This window comes from Bufo gargarizans, chromosome 6 (genome assembly GCF_014858855.1).
Source record: "Bufo gargarizans isolate SCDJY-AF-19 chromosome 6, ASM1485885v1, whole genome shotgun sequence".
NCBI lineage: Eukaryota > Metazoa > Chordata > Amphibia > Anura > Bufonidae > Bufo > Bufo gargarizans.
In genome coordinates this window covers 75,062,075-75,078,144 of record NC_058085.1, presented here as the reverse complement: position 1 = coordinate 75,078,144, position 16,070 = coordinate 75,062,075, and the positions used below count along the sequence as shown (strand labels likewise).

Here is a 16,070-nt window from a genome sequence, read left to right as displayed (position 1 = left end):
TATACTTTAGGGGGGGGGGGATTTTTTTTTAGCAATTGATGGTGCAAATTGAAACCTGCTCATAGCAGCTGTAGATTTCATTGTCTGACTCCAAAACAGGACAAATGGGCCAAATTTCTCATGGCCCATGAAATACCGCCTTCAGAAATCTCCTCCGTAAGGCCTCATGCACACGACAGTTGTTTTTTGCATCCGCAAAAAAAAAAAAACTGATGCGGCATCTGTTTTTTTTTTGTGGGATCTGTTGTTTTCCCCACAGATCCGTTGTAATAAATGCCTATCCTTGTCCGCAAATGTGAAAAAAGTAGGACATGCACTATTTTTTTGCTAAAGGGAAACACGGACGACGGACGCGGAACACAAACAGATGAACTATCAGCATTTTTTTGCTGACCCATTAAAATTAATGGGTCCCCAACTATCTGCAAAAAAAACGGAACGGAGGCCGAGAAAAACAACTGGCGAAACTTTCAATGTAGCATAATAGCTACTGGGATCATTAAGCGTAATAGGAGTGAAAAAGTCATTCCGATCAGTGTCTGCTTCGGTATTATGGTTTAATACGCATCTATTCAGACATCTCATTTTCAATAGGTCCTCCATAAAACTTGCATTACCTGTGATAGTTATATGGACATCCTGGGCCAAAAATGTATACCCTCTAGTTATATTCTAAATGGTTATTCTGCGGCTGTTGATTTCTACTCACCGAACTGTAGACCTTTGGAAGTGATGCGTATTCTGCAACCAGGGTTCTGTGACTTTGAAGATAACACAAATGGTAGGACAAGTAAAAGAAGGTAAACCGACACTGCCATTGTTCTGCCACCTGAAACATAATAAAAAAAAGAAATTACATTTTAACTTGACACATTATGAGAAATGTGAGGACACTGGATGAAATGTGTAAATACCAAAAATATCCAAATGCCAGTAGAAATTGACAAATGATCAGGTCAGTCGCAAATGTAACAGAGGATCAGTCATCTTCTTGTTCCCAATAATAAAAGGCATAAGTGGCAGATACCACTCACAACATTAGCGCTTCCATTACATATCATACATCAATTACTTTGGGCGGAGCATGTGACATCCTCTCAAGTCTTCAGAGTCTACCACAAGAAATTGAACTTTACTAAGGATTAACCTCTGAGAGAAGGAAGCATTGAATTACTGTAGAAGGTTGAGGACCGTAAAGGCCATGTTTAGACTGAGACAGCAAAGGTAAATCACGCTTATGGCTTTGGACTTTGCTGCATGTAGTTAGGGTTAATTGCTTCTGGTGCCCACCATGCTTCTGAAATGGCCTGGCAATTCAATCTAGGACTGCACCCCAAAGATTGTGCATTGAAGATATATGGGAAAAGGACTTTCACCCTGTGGTCATTTGAGAAGATTGCTAGCATCCATAGAGAGAGAAAGACTCAGGGAGGACAGTTATTACAGCTTTGGGAAAAGCCTACTCTGTGATACAGCTCAGAACTCTGCTACTGCTTGTATTTGTACTGCAACCTCCATCATATATTCATTAAAGAGCAACTTTATTTCTTACAGTTAAGACTGCCTGGTCATTGGTCTCCAAGTTCAAACCCTGGACCTTTCTTTGTTCTCCTGCGTTGCAACCGTTACAAGTCAGCCTAGCATCAAGGGCACCCCAGCCACCACCAGGCAGGAGATTCTCATAAATCTACTGTGTGCCCTGAGGGGAAGAACGGTTGTGCCCCACCATTTACTGCCCACTCGCCGTGAGGGAGAGGTGGTGTAGGATCAACCATTGTGATGACTATAACCACAGTCAATGCCTCAACCACCACACCCTTCCTCTCCACCCCATGCCTTCCCCTGCGGGCCGGTGCACTGCACAGAGACCAGATAACTGTATACATTAAGGACGTACATACTATATAGAGACACAACATGAAGTTAATATGAGTCTCTTTCAGAGAGGAGGCCCAGCCCAGGTTAATACCATTCCCTGTGTTACTGGGTGGCAATAAACTGCAAGACTAGGACCTTGAGAGCAACTGCGTTGTTAGCAAGCAAGGGTGTGAGGAATTGGACATGGGTAACAAAAAGGTATGAACGGGCAAACAAACACCAGGCCCTTTGGCCTGGGTGGTCAAATCCAGCATCATAATGGAACTTATTCACTTCTATGTACAGTACACAAGTAGTATATAATTTTCTATCCACAAGGTTGTAGCATGGGAGTATTGTTGAAAACCCGGCCACAGCTGCCCTAGGAGGTGAAATCTTTGGAAAGAACATAATTCAAAGTGTGAAAGTTCCTTATGACCGTAAGTGCTTTGCGGTCCCCAAATTGCAGATCTGCAAACCACGGATCCTGGCCCGAGTGCATGCTGCCATGTTTTTTTTTTATCCTGAAGAAACGTCCTTTCCTTGTCCACAAAACGGACAAAAATAGGACATGTTCTATTCCTTTGCAGGTCCATGGAGTGGACTTATGGATGCGGACAGCACACCCATCTTTAGCAGCCCCATTGAGACGAATGGCTCCCATTCCGATCAACAATAAGTGCGGATTCGATGCTAACCAAAACTACAGTCATGTGCATGAGCCCTTAAGTTGTAAAATCTGCAGACTAAGCCACTCAAAAGTGAAAATCCATTTGCCAATCTGGGGCCTAGGCAAACAGGATTTAACTCCTATAGGAACTTTACTGGCTACCAACAGATGAAAAGAATTTTTTTAAAAACTCTTAAGTTTTCTGATAGGATGATGGATTCGTTTGGGTAGAAACACTAAGGCCCCTTTCACACGGGCGACTTTTCCGTGCGGGTGCGATCCGTGCGGCGAACGTATGGCACCCGCACTAAATCCTGACCCATTCATTTCTATGGGGCTGTGCACATGAGCGATGTTTTTAACGCATCACTTGTACGTTCAGTGCAAATCGCAGCATGCTCTATAATGTCCGATTTTGACGTGACGCAGGCCCCATAGAAGTGAATGGGGTGTGTGAAAATCGGATGGCATCCGCAAGCAAGTACGGATGCCATGCGATTTGCACGCACGGTTGCTAGGAGACCATCGGGATGGAGACCCGATCATTATTATTTTCCCTTATAACATGGTTATAAGGGAAAATAATAGCATTCTGAATACAGAATGCATAGTAAACCAGCGCTAGAGGGGTTAAAATAAAATAAAAAATAATTTAACTCACCTTAGTCCACTTGTTCGCGAAGCTGGCATCTCCTTGTGTCTCCGCTGCTGATGAACAGGACCTGGGATGAGCTGCTCCATTAAATAGAGCTTAAGGACCTTCGATGACGTCACTCCGGTCATCACATGATCTTTTACCATGGTGAATCACCATGGTAAAAGATCATGTGACGTACCATGTGATGACCGGAGTGACGTCATCGAAGGTCCTTAACCGGTATTTAATGGAGCAGCTCATCCCAGGTCCTGTTCATCAGCAGCGGAGACACAAGGAGATGCCAGCTTCGCGAGCAAGTGGACTAAGGTGAGTTAAATTATTTTTTATTTTATTTTAACCCCTCTAGCGCTGGTTTACTATGCATTCTGTATTCAGAATGCTATTATTTTCCCTTATAACCATGTTATAAGGGAAAATAATACAATTTTCAGAACATCAATCCCAAGCCCGAACTTCTATGAAGAAGTTCGGGTTTGGGTACCAAACATGCGCGATTTTTCTCACGCGAGTGCAACGCATGACAATGTTTTGCACTTGCGCAGAAAAAATCGCGCATTTTCCCGCAACGCACCCGGCTCTTAGCCGGGCCAAAAAAATGACGCCCGTGTGAAAGAGGCCTAAGGCCCCTTTCACACGGGCGAGTTTTCCGTGCGGGTGCGATGCGTGCGGTGAACGCATTGCACCCGCACTGAATCCTGACCCATTCATTTCTATGAGACTGTGCACACGAGCGGTGATTTTCACGCATCACTTGTGCGTTGCGTGAAAATCGCAGCATGCTCCTCTTTGTGCGTTTTTCACGTAACGCAGGCCCTATAGAAATGAATGGGGTTGCGTGAAAATCGCATGCATCCGCAAGCAAGTGCGGATGCGGTGCGATTTTCACGCATGGGTTCTAGGTGACAGTCTATTCACTGTATTATTTTCCCTTATAACATGGTTATAAGGGAAAATAATAGCATTCTGAATACAGAATGCTTTGTATAATAGTGCTGGAGGGGTTAAAAATAATAAAAAAGTTAACTCACCTTCTCCTCTTGTTAGCGCAGATGCCGGTCTGTTCTTTATCTGTGGGCTAAAGGACCTTTGATGACGTCAGATCACATGCTCCATCACCATGGTGATGGACCATGTGATTGGAGCATGTGATCTGACGTCACCTCAGGTCATTCAGTCCACAGCTAAAGAACAGAGTGGCATCTGCGCGAACAAGAGGAGAAGGTGAGTTAACTTTATTATTTTTAACCCTTCCAGCACTATTATACAAAGCATTCTGTAGTCAGAATGCTATTATTTTCCCTTATAACCATGTTATAAGGGAAAATAATACAATCTTCAGAACATCAATCCCAAGCCCGAACTTCTGTGAAGAAGTTCGGGTCTGGGTACCAAACATGCGCGATTTTTCTCACGCAAGTGCAAAACGCATGACAATGTTTTGCACTCGCGCAGAAAAATCGCGCATTTTCCCGCAACGCACCCGCCTCTTATCCGGGCAAAAAACATGACGCCCGTGTGAAAGAGGCCTAAGAATGTTTGCCCTAACATGCCACCCTAGTGTAGATCTATGTCATGAGGTGATCATCCAGTTCTGTGAATACAGCAGATGTGGTCCGTCAGATTACATTCGCTATACAACGCTCATTAACAGATGCTAGCACCTTGTCATCTGATCCATGAAAAACAAAACCCAAAAGGTTGCACAATAAGCATTTCAACATATTCGTATGTCTTTGATAACCATCTGCAGATGGTTATGTGAAAAGTTAACTAGCATGGAAACCCATTCCACATTTTAGTTATAGCTTGAGATTTGTAGGACCCCACATCATACGTTTCAACCATGTAATGTTAGCTGCCTCTGTCCCTGTCATTATACCTATAAAGCATGTGTGGCCAACCAAATCCATATGAGCTAGTTACAGGGCAAGATTTCACCCACCCTTTATAGTCACATTATACACGCCCTGAGGCCTCATGCACATGAACGTATTTTCTTTCCTTGTCAGTTCAATTTTTTTTTCTTTGCAGATCGTATGCGGGACCATTCATTTCAATGGAAAAAGGGGGTCAGTCAGCACATCCCAAATCGCAGGAGCACGTTGCTATGGCTGAGAACAAGACTGTTAAACTAGACATACAATGCATCAGCTCACTGCAAACCAAATAAAGTACAAAATTGCGTCACAGTTGCAAATGCTATACTAATAAGTTAGAGATGCTTGGCAAATCATTTTGTACAAAATTATTTGAGCCCGTCTGCCGCACGTCAAGGCGATCTCTAGTTAGACGGGTTCGTAACACTAAATTCTATCTGTTATGTGCGATGACGCTACCATATAATTCAGCAAGTGTAGGTTCCACATGCATGCTGGGCCCGCTTTAATTTCTGTCATTTTTTGGTGCCAAAATGGCCTCCATTATATCCTAGGAAAGCAGGTACCAACATGCATGCCAGGCCCACTCCACACCACTACCGGCACCAAATGGCCACCAAGGACTGCAATGAGAGCCCACAAACTATCTCTCTCCTGATGCCAGATGGCTTCAGTGAGTGAGGGGGAGCAGGCCAGACTATATACTCACTAGTTAAAATCAGCCGTATGTCCGTTTTTCTGTTCTGCAAAAAAATAGAACATGTCCTATTATTGTCTGCATTACGGACAAGAATAGTACTGCAAAATACAGAATGCACATGGACGTCATCTGTATTTTTTGAAAACCGCAAAATACATACGGTCGTGTGTATGAGACCTAAGTGATGCCAGCTTTTACTCACGGACCCCATTTACAACCATGTACTTTTTATAGATACTACAAAAAGAAACATAGTGGGTGTGGAGAGGTGCTGTATACATAGTAATTACACAAAAAAGAACTCTCCGACAACCGAGCTAACCACTTCAATATACTTTATTAGAGAAGTCTGAAATGCTACTGAGTCAGGATCCTCACCACTTGGCCAGAAATGAGAGTGTCTACAAAGAGCATCTCACTTAGGCCTCGCACGACCGCTGTGTGTTTTGCAGTCCGCAAATCGCGGATCCGCAAAACAGGGATGACGTCCATGTGCGTTCCGCAATTTGCGGAACGGCACGGACAGCCTTTAATATAACTGCCTATTCTATTCCGCAAAGCGCAGACAAGAATAGGACAGGTTATATTTTTTGGGGGGTCACGGAACGGAGCAACGGATGCGGACAGCATATTCATTGAATACAGAGTGCAAAAAACTGACACATGAACCAAAAATGGACCCTTTATTGATGAAAAATGGAGAGATTTTTTTCACGGACGTCAAACAGAAACGGAAATGTGAACGTGGCCCAACAAGTAGGGATTGTCCAATGTGGAGAACACCTTTAGGTCTCAAGCCCATGACCGTATTTAGTTTTGTGTCCGATCTGCATTTAAAACAGCAGGCATCCGGCAGCTATGGCGTTTGCTGCGCTCGCGAGCTGGAGTCATTTTTAAAGACCTTCCCTGTGCCGTACATGTACGACACTGGGCGTAAAGGGGTTAAATGTGCTGTGTGTTTTATTTGCTTTTCAGGCAGATCGAGCAAAACATGAATGATACAAAATAAAATCCTTGCCGTCTGGCCACTATACACAGGTCTACAAACTAGCGAGAGCTAAGCCTACTGCACAGCGCCCCAAACAAGACGGCAGTTGTGTTACTCACAGCAGTTTGTCCCCGGAGAAGAGAACCACCAGCATTTGAACACTCTGGGGCACATTTAGTGTGTCTGTTTGCCTTTTTTTTTTTGACAAAAAAAAAAGGCGAATTGGCAAAGTCGGTTTTCAATTTGCGTCTCGTTTATTATCCCTTGCTAGGGCTACACGATGACATGTGTCGCGCGACAATTAAACTGCAACATTTGTTGCTCGACATTTTGACGCACCAATGTCGCGCAACCACTAGAGGTCAGACTTAAGCCAAAAAAGAAAAACAGATTTAGGCCTCATGCACACGACCGTTGTGTGCATCCGTGGCCGTTGTGCCGTTTTCCGTTTTTTTTCACGGACCCATTGACTTTCAATGGGTCCGTGGAAAAATCGGAAAATGCACCGTTTGGCAGCCGCATCCGTGAGCCGTGTTTCCTGGCCGTGAAAAAAATATGACCTGTCCTATTTTTTTCACGGCCAACGGTTCACGGGCCCATTCAAGTCAATGGGTCCGTGAAAGAACACGGATGCACACAAGATTGGCATCCGTGTCCGTGATCCGTGGCCGTAGGTTGCTTTCATACAGACGGATCCGAAGATCCGTCTGCATAAAAGCTTTTTCTGATCTAAGTTTTCACTTCGTGAAAACTCATTTCCGACAGTATATTCTAACACAGAAGCGTTCCCATGGTGATGGGGACGCTTCTAGTTAGAATACACTGCAAACTTTGTACAAGACTGCCCCCTGCTGCCTGGCAGCACTCGATCTCTTACAGGGGGATATGATAGTACAATTAACCCCATCATATCCCCCTGTAAGAGATCAGGGCTGCCAGGCAGCAGGGGGCAGACCCCCCCCCCCCTCCCCAGTTTGAATATCATTGTGCGGCCCCCCCCCCCCCTGTTGTTAACTCGTTGGTGGCCAGTGTGCGCACCCCCCTCCCTCCCTCCCTCTATTGTTTTAATACATTGGGGCCAGTGTGCGCGCGCCCACCCAACCCCCCCTCCCTCCCTCTATTGTTTTAATACATTGGGGCCAGTGTGCGCACCCCCCCCCAACCCCCCCCCCCCCCTCCCTCCCTCTATTGTAATCATCATCGGTGGCAGCGGAGTAGAAGATTTTCATACTTACCTGGCTGCTGGCTGCTGCGATGTCTGCGTCCGGCCGGGAGCTCCTCCTACTGGTAAGTGACAGCAATGCGCCGCACAGACCTGTCACTTACCAGTAGGAGGAGCTCCCGGCCGGACACAGAGATCGCAGCAGCCAGCAGCCAGGTAAGTATGAAAATCTTCTACTCCGCTGCCACCGATGATGATTACAATAGAGGGAGGGAGGGGGGGGGGGGGGGTTGGGGTTGGGGGGGGTGCGCACACTGGCCCCAATGTATTAAAACAATAGAGGGAGGGAGGGGGGGTTGGGGGGGCCCGCGCACACTGGCCCCAATGTATTAAAACAATAGAGGGAGGGAGGGGGGGTTGGGGGGGCGCGCGCACACTGGCCCCAATGTATTAAAACAATAGAGGGAGGGAGGGAGGGGGGTGCGCACACTGGCCACCAACGAGTTAACAACAGGGGAGGGGGGGCCCACTGGCCACCAATGAGTTAAAAACAGGGGGGGGGGGGGTCTGCCCCCTGCTGCCTGGCAGCACCTGCCAGGCAGCAGGGGGCAGTCATGTACACAGTTTTTTTGTATATTCTAACCTGAAGCGTCTCCATCACCATGGGAACGCCTCTGTGTTAGAATATACTGTCGGAAATGAGTTTCACGATGTAGCTCATATCCGACAGTATATTCTAACATAGAGGCGTTCCCATGGTGATGGGGACGCTACAAGTTAAAATATACCATCGGATTGGAGAAAACTCCAATCCGATGGTATAACAGAACTCCAGACTTTACATTGAAAGTCAATGGGGACGGATCCGTTTGAAATGGCACCATATTGTGTCAACATCAAACGGATCCGTCCCCATTGACTTGCATTGTAATTCAGGACGGATCCGTTTGGCTCCGCACGGCCAGGCGGACACCAAAATGACTTTTTTTTCATGTCCGTGGATCCTCCAAAAATCAAGGAAGACCCACGGACGGAAAAACGGTCACGGATCACGGACCAACGGAACCCCGTTTTGCGGACCGTGAAAAAAAACGTCCGTGTGCATGAGGCCTTAGGCTAGGGGTGCACGACAAAATTTGTTGCGCGACAATTTTTATAATGATAGTCTACGTGACAGTCACAGAAAAATCCATTTCGAATGGATTTTTTGCAACTGTCGCGGCGCAGTATATCACCATAGACTATCATTATAAAAATTGTCGCGCAAGATAAATGTTGTCGTGTAGCCCTAGCCTAAATCTGTTTTTCTTTTTTTTTGCTTAAGTCTGACCTCTAGTGGTCGTTTTCTTGAAAGACAGATTCAAATTCACTAAAACTGGTCTACATAGTATGCGCATGAAAATGTGGCGCAAGTCAGCCGAATTTTTGCACATGTCTCCATGAAAGTAGGCAAATTGTAGAGCAACTTACCACTCAAAACAGAGACAGAAAAGTATGCCAGCCTTGGGGTGGTGTAGAAATTAGACTTTTTACAACAAAATCTGGTGCAAAATCAGGCGCACCTACATAAATAGGATGGAAGTTAGGCGCAAGAGTAAGAATACTTCTGAATTTGTCTTAAAACTCAAAATAGCCACAACAGGCGCAAATGCCTCCAAAACAGGCGCAAAACAGTTGGTAAATGAGACTTAAAAATTAAGACAGTCGTAAACTTTACTCACGAAAACAGGAGGCGACACTTTAGTAAATGGGCGCCTCTGAGCTTCTGAAAGCATATCTCCACTCTGCTGCTGAATAGCTGGGGTGGTTAAATGGAGTAGGGACACCCCCCCAGCTTTCCTACTCCATGGCTGCTCTTACTATGTATAATGGCTCATGCACACGACCATGATCATCCTGGAAAACATGATCTGTGTGTTGGCCGCATCTCCTGGGCCGACCTCAGCTGCCTTGGCCCGTGCTGGCTGTAATTTATGACTGTCAGTTTGTATCGGATCGCAAGGTTATTGCGGTGTACTGACACAATGGTGTGAGCACACTGCAATAGCCCTGCGATCACATAGAGACTGGTTGTATCATGCATTAGGCCGGGTTCACATAACTGTTTTGTCTTCTGATCCATCAGAAAAACTGAAAAAACAAAAACAAAAAAAATATCCTTTATTTTGAGCATCCGTTGCAAGTCCTGCATTCATTATCGGATTTCTGACGGAACTGACAAAAACTGATGCAAAATTAGCATAACGGATGCTCAAAATAAGGGCTCATGCAAACGTGTGCCAGCCCGGCCCGTGATGCAAGCTTAATGCACGGGCCGCGCCGTATGTGGACGCAGGGCCCATTCACTTCAGACCAGGTTGCCATAACAACTCTTTCTTCACTGTTATATATCACTATTAAGGGGGCGGGCCGTTGTCGAGGTCACCGTTAAGGGGGTAGGGTGCTGTGGAGGTCACTATTAAGGGGGCGGGCCGTTGTCGAGGTCACCGTTAAGGGGGCAGGGTGCTGTGGAGGTCACCGTTAAGGGGGCAGGGTGCTGTGGAGGTCACTGTAAAAGGGGACAGTTAAAAATGAAATAAAACAGTGTTTAACTGCCAGTGTATAACTGAGTATAGAGTGCTACTAATTATTTTGTCAATTGACCTCCTGGTCACCCAAACACACATATAGACCAACACTTCATACTCCGGGCACTTTTTCCAGTGATAACTATAGAACAGTTTACAACAGGGATCCGCAACCTCCGGCACTCCAGCTGTTCTAAAACGACAACTCCCAGAATCCTCCTTTCACTTCTATGGGAGTTTCAAGAACAGCAGAGTAAGTTCACGATGGGAGTGGTAGTTTCACAGCATCTGGAGAGCCAAAGGTTGCCGATCCCTGGTCTACAGCATTAAAGGGGTTGTGTCACTTCAGCAAATTTCATTTATCATGTAGATAAAGTTACCAGTGATGGCCAACAGGCAGTTCCGAGAACAGCCACCGGGGGCCTTCATCGGGCTGTTCTCGGAACTGCCTGCACCCAGAGACCGCATTTAATTTCAGACCGACTCGCGCACAGGCACAGGTAAGGACTTACCTGTGCATTGCCGGACTTGTCAGTTAAGATGGCAGCTCGCATGTGTTCGCGGGCGAACACGGCGAACTGGCCATCACTGAAAGTTACTACAAGGCACTTATTAATGTATTGTGATTGCCCATATTGCTTCCTTTGCTGGCTGGATTCATTTTTCAATCACATTATACACTGCTCGTTTCCAGGGGCAATCCAGCAGCAGTGGTCGTGCTTGCACACTATAGGAAAAAGCAGCGGCCTCTCTGTGGTAGTGTGCATAGGCTGCACTGCTGCAGGGTGGTCGTAACCCCTAGATACAAGCTGTGTATAATGCGATGGAAAAATGAATCAATTAATTATATCAGCCCAGAATCGGCCAAAGTAGGTTAATGACAGAGGAATTTATAATCTGGATGAAGTACTAAATATTATGAAAGCTTATGATTACATATCAGTACAGCAACCCTCTACCCATTCAGCAAGCAGCCAAAGCCAGCACAGAAGTGAGGGCTCATGCACACGACCGTATTTATTTTGCAGTCTGCAAAAAACGGATCCACAAAAATATGGATGATGTCTGTGTGCATTCCGTATTTTGCGGAACGGAACAGCTGGCCTCTAATAGTACTATCCTTCTCAGTAATGCGGACAATAGCACATGTTCTATTTTTTTGTGGAACGGAAATACGGACATACGGAAACGGAATCCACATGCAGTGACTTCCAGGGGGTTTTTGTGGACCCATTGAAATGGAAAGAAAATACGTTCATGTGCATGAGCCCCAAGTGTAATGTTTGCTTGAGGACTAAGGCCTAGTTCACATTTCAGTGATTTGATCAGTGAGTTCCATCATAAAGGCCTCTTTCATACTACCGTTTTTTGTTTCCGTTTTGCGGGCAGTTTTTTGCGTTCCGTATACGGAACCATTCATTTCAATGGTTCCGCAAAAAAAACTGAATGTACTCCGTATGCATTCTGTTTCCGTTCCGTTGAAAGATAGAACATGTCCTATTATTGCCCGCAAATCACGTTCCGTGGCTCCATTCAAGTCAAAGGGTCCGCAAAAAGAAACGGAACACATACGGAAATGCATCAGTTTTTTCTGAACTAGAAATTGAAAATGTTATGCCCAGCCCAATTTTTTCTATGTAATTACTGTATACTGTATATGCCATACGGAAAAACGGAACAACGGAAATGGAAACAAAAAAACGGAACAACGGATCCGTGAAAAACAGACCGCAAAACACTGAAATAGCCATACTGTAGTGTGAAAGAGACCTTATTGTGAGCCAAAACCAGATGTGCGTCAAAAACACAGAACGGGAGCAAATCTTTCCCTAGTACCTGATCTCTGTGTAGCCTCCACTTCTGGTATTGGCTCACAATCAGGGTGCATTCACACGAACGTGGTTTGGTTCCGCATCAGAGTTGCATTTTTTTGCGGCTTGGATGAGGACCCATTCACTTCAATAGGGCCGCATCCGTTGCCCTGTTCCGTGGCTCTGCAAAAAAGATAGAACATGTCCTATTCTTGTCCGTTTTGTGGACAAGAATAGGCATTTCTATAATGGGCTGCCCATTCTGTTTTGCAAATTGCGGAAGGCACACGGGCGGCATCTGTGTTTTGCGGATCCGCAATTTGCAGACCGCAAAACTTGGCACGTTCGTGTGTATGAGCCCTCACTGATGGAAATCACTGCCCAAATGCCTTAGGCTACATGCACACAAACACATTTTGTTTCCGTGTCTATTCAGTTTTTTTGCAGGTTGGATGAAGACCCATTCATTGAGATCCGCAAAAAAACAAAACGTTTGCAATACGGATGCCAAAAGGACTCCATCCGTATTTTTTTGCGGATCTCTGTTTTGGGGACCGCAAAACACATATACGGTCGTGTGAATGTAGCCTAAGGGTGCGTGCACACGACCGTAGGCATTTTGCAGTCCGCAAAAAATACATATAACATCCGTGTGACGTAAGTGTTGCACCCGTTTTTTTGCTGAACCATTGTAACAATGCCTATTCTTGTCTGCAAAACGGCCAGGTATCTTTTTTGCAGGGCTGCGTAACGGACATATGGATGCAGAGAGCACATGGTGTGTTGTCTGCATTTTTTGTGACCCCGTTGAAATGAATGGGTCCGCATCCAATCCACCAAAAATGTGGATCAGATGCCGAGAGATTTTAATAAATAGGCAAAAGACTGGCAGCTGAATCAAAAAACGTCAGTCTAATTTTACGCCTAAATACAGGCGAGCTTGATAAATGTGCTCCATGGAGTAGCAACCTCCGCCGGGGGGAAATGGGTGGAGTGGCCCCTTCTAGCAATGGTTCCCAGGGGTCTGTTAACCCTATTTACAGCTTTCAAAAAGGAAATATATACCAAATATAAAGGAATATACCAAATATAAAGACACTTTTTTTCCCCTTATGCAGTGGGCACTGGGTAAACTGCACATCCCAGAGAACTAGTGCAGCTCGAGAGAAGTCTCGGAGATGGGAATGAGAGGTTCGGAGTATGGAGGATGATAGTTGCTAATTATTGCTATTATTCTCTTTGTAGAACTATGCTAATTGCGACACCATGGCAGTTTTTCATGTCCACTTCCCGATGCTGGCCCTGCCAAAGTATCTGTTGGGTTCACTTCAGGACATTGACTTGACCAATTTGAAATTTACATTTTGTTCTTCCTCACCCATTTAGATGTAGACTTGCTTTTGTGTTTTGGTTCGTTGACTGGCTGGAAGGAGCAATTACGCTTCAGTCCATGGATAGATAAAACATTATCCATAGGAATTTCTGGAGTGCTACCTAGGGATGAGGCTACCTAGCCGGGACTGACAACTGCTGTATGTACTTGATACAGTAAGGCCTCATGCACACAACCATTGTTTGTTTTGCGGTCTGCAAATTGCGGATCCGCAAAGCACAGATTGAGTCCGTGTGTGTGTTCCGCACGGCACGGATGGCCATTGATAACTGTTTATTCTTGTCCGCAAAACGGACAAGAATAGGACAGGTTATATATATATATTTTTTTGCAGACGACGGAACGGAGCAACGGATGCGGACAGCACACGGAGTGCTAGTAAGAAGCAGGGCGGCACTACCTTCTTTAAATTCGCGGTGCACGTGTCCGTGGAATGGCGTCCAGACAAACGTTTCAAAGGAAAAGACCGGCACTTCGCTGGTGTAGATCACAATGTAGATTTATTCAATCACATATTCAAATGGCATAGAAACGCGTTTCAGCACAGGTGTGCTTTCATCAGACTGCAATAAAACATCTTACACTCCAGCTATTTATACATAAATGAAACACAAAGTAACTGACATCAAAGGAGCTCCGCCTCCCTCATTAAATAAAAATTCGCATATCAAATAATCGCAATAGAAAATTCGCAATAGAAAATTCGCAATAGAAAATTCGCAAAAAACATATCCACTCTATACTGGCGAAGATTTTCGGTCACATAATCCATTCTTGCAGTGATTAATCACGACGTCCGATCCCTTATGGAATTTACCACGTATTTAAATTCCATCTGGGATGAACTTAAATTCACTGTACACCATAGTTCTGATAAAATTTCCTTTTTGGATACCTGGGTGACTAGGGACAAAGAAGGTAAAATACAGACGGATTTATTAGTGAAACCAACGGATAGGAACAGTTTGCTGTCCTTTTCAAGTAGTCACCCAGCAACCATCAAGGAATCTATCCCATATTCCCAATACCAGAGGGTTAGACGGATCGTTAGCGATAGGGATATGTGTCACACAAGATTAGACGATATGACCAATAAATTTAGAGAGCGAGGCTACCCCCCTGATCTATTGAAAATACAGCGTAATAAAGCTGAGACTACACCACCAGATAGAACTAAGAAAGAAACAAGGATCCCCTTAGTGATTAAATACCATCCCTGGTCCCAGCGCCTTAGGACTATTGTTAATCAACATTGGCACATATTATCCAAGTCCTATCCACGGATAGGAGAGTTCCAGAGGCCACCATGATATGCTATAAACGGGCAGAAAATATTAGGGATAAAATAGTCCGGGCGGATGTGGGAAGTAATAAAATAGAAAGAGGACAGAGTACTTTATCTACACCTAGACGGGGCACTTTTCCTTGTTTAAACTGTGTCAATTGTTCCAGCGTTATAAAGGGTTCATGTTTCTCCCACCCTCACTCAGGTGAAAATATTCCAATAAGGGGCACGTTCACTTGTGATAGTAGATTTGTGGTTTACATTCTTAAATGTCCATGTGGATTACTATATGTGGGGGAAACCTCAATGAGAATGAAGGACAGACTAAGAAAACACAAATCTACTATCCGTAAACAGAATTTATTACTCCCAATACCCCTTCATTTTCATGATAAAAAACACAACATCTCGCAGTTGAGGTATCAGATTATTGAAGGTGTATCATTACCCCGTCGAGGGGGTGACAGAAATAAATTGTTATTGAAAAGAGAGGCTTACTGGATCCATCGTCTTCAGACAATGGAGCCCAGGGGCCTCAATCGTGAGTACAATGTGTCCTGCTTCCTATAAGGCATTCGGCCTTATGCAATCTGATAAATATATTTCTTTTTTTCTTCAGCGTGATTAATCACTGCAAGAATGGACTATGTGACTGAATTTTCCAATGCGAATTTTTCATTGCGATTATTTGATATGCAAATTTTTATTTAATGAGGGAGGCGGAGCTCCTTTGATGATGTCAGTTCCTTTGTGTTTCATTTATGTATAAATAGCTGGAGTGTAAGATGTTTTATTGCAGTCTGATGAAAGCACACCTGTGCTGAAACGCGTCACTATGCCATTTGAATATGTGATTGAATAAATCTACATTGTGATCTACACCAGCGAAGTGCCGGTCTTTTCCTTTGAAGCACACGGAGTGCTGTCCACATCTTTTGCGGCCACATTAAAGTGAATGGGTCCGCATCAAAGTCGCAAAAACTGCGGCTCGGATGCGGACCAAAACAACGGTCGTATGCATGAGGCCTAATTGTGTTGTTCATGGGATAAAACTATCACAAGGTGGTTTCTTCCCAGTTGGAGCTATCCCTTTGAGGGTCGA

At 44.9% G+C, this 16,070-nt stretch overlaps 1 protein-coding gene across 1 annotated transcript in view; it reads right to left on the bottom strand.

Moving 5' to 3' along the window:
- The window catches only part of LOC122940891 (phospholipid transfer protein), a 55,081-nt gene that overhangs the window by 25,004 nt on the left and 14,007 nt on the right, over positions 1 to 16,070 (bottom strand). Inside the window, exon 2 of the mRNA XM_044297783.1 lies at positions 710 to 829. Within this exon, the coding sequence (XP_044153718.1) occupies positions 710 to 829 (120 nt within the window). The remainder of the gene's footprint in view (positions 1 to 709; positions 830 to 16,070) is intronic.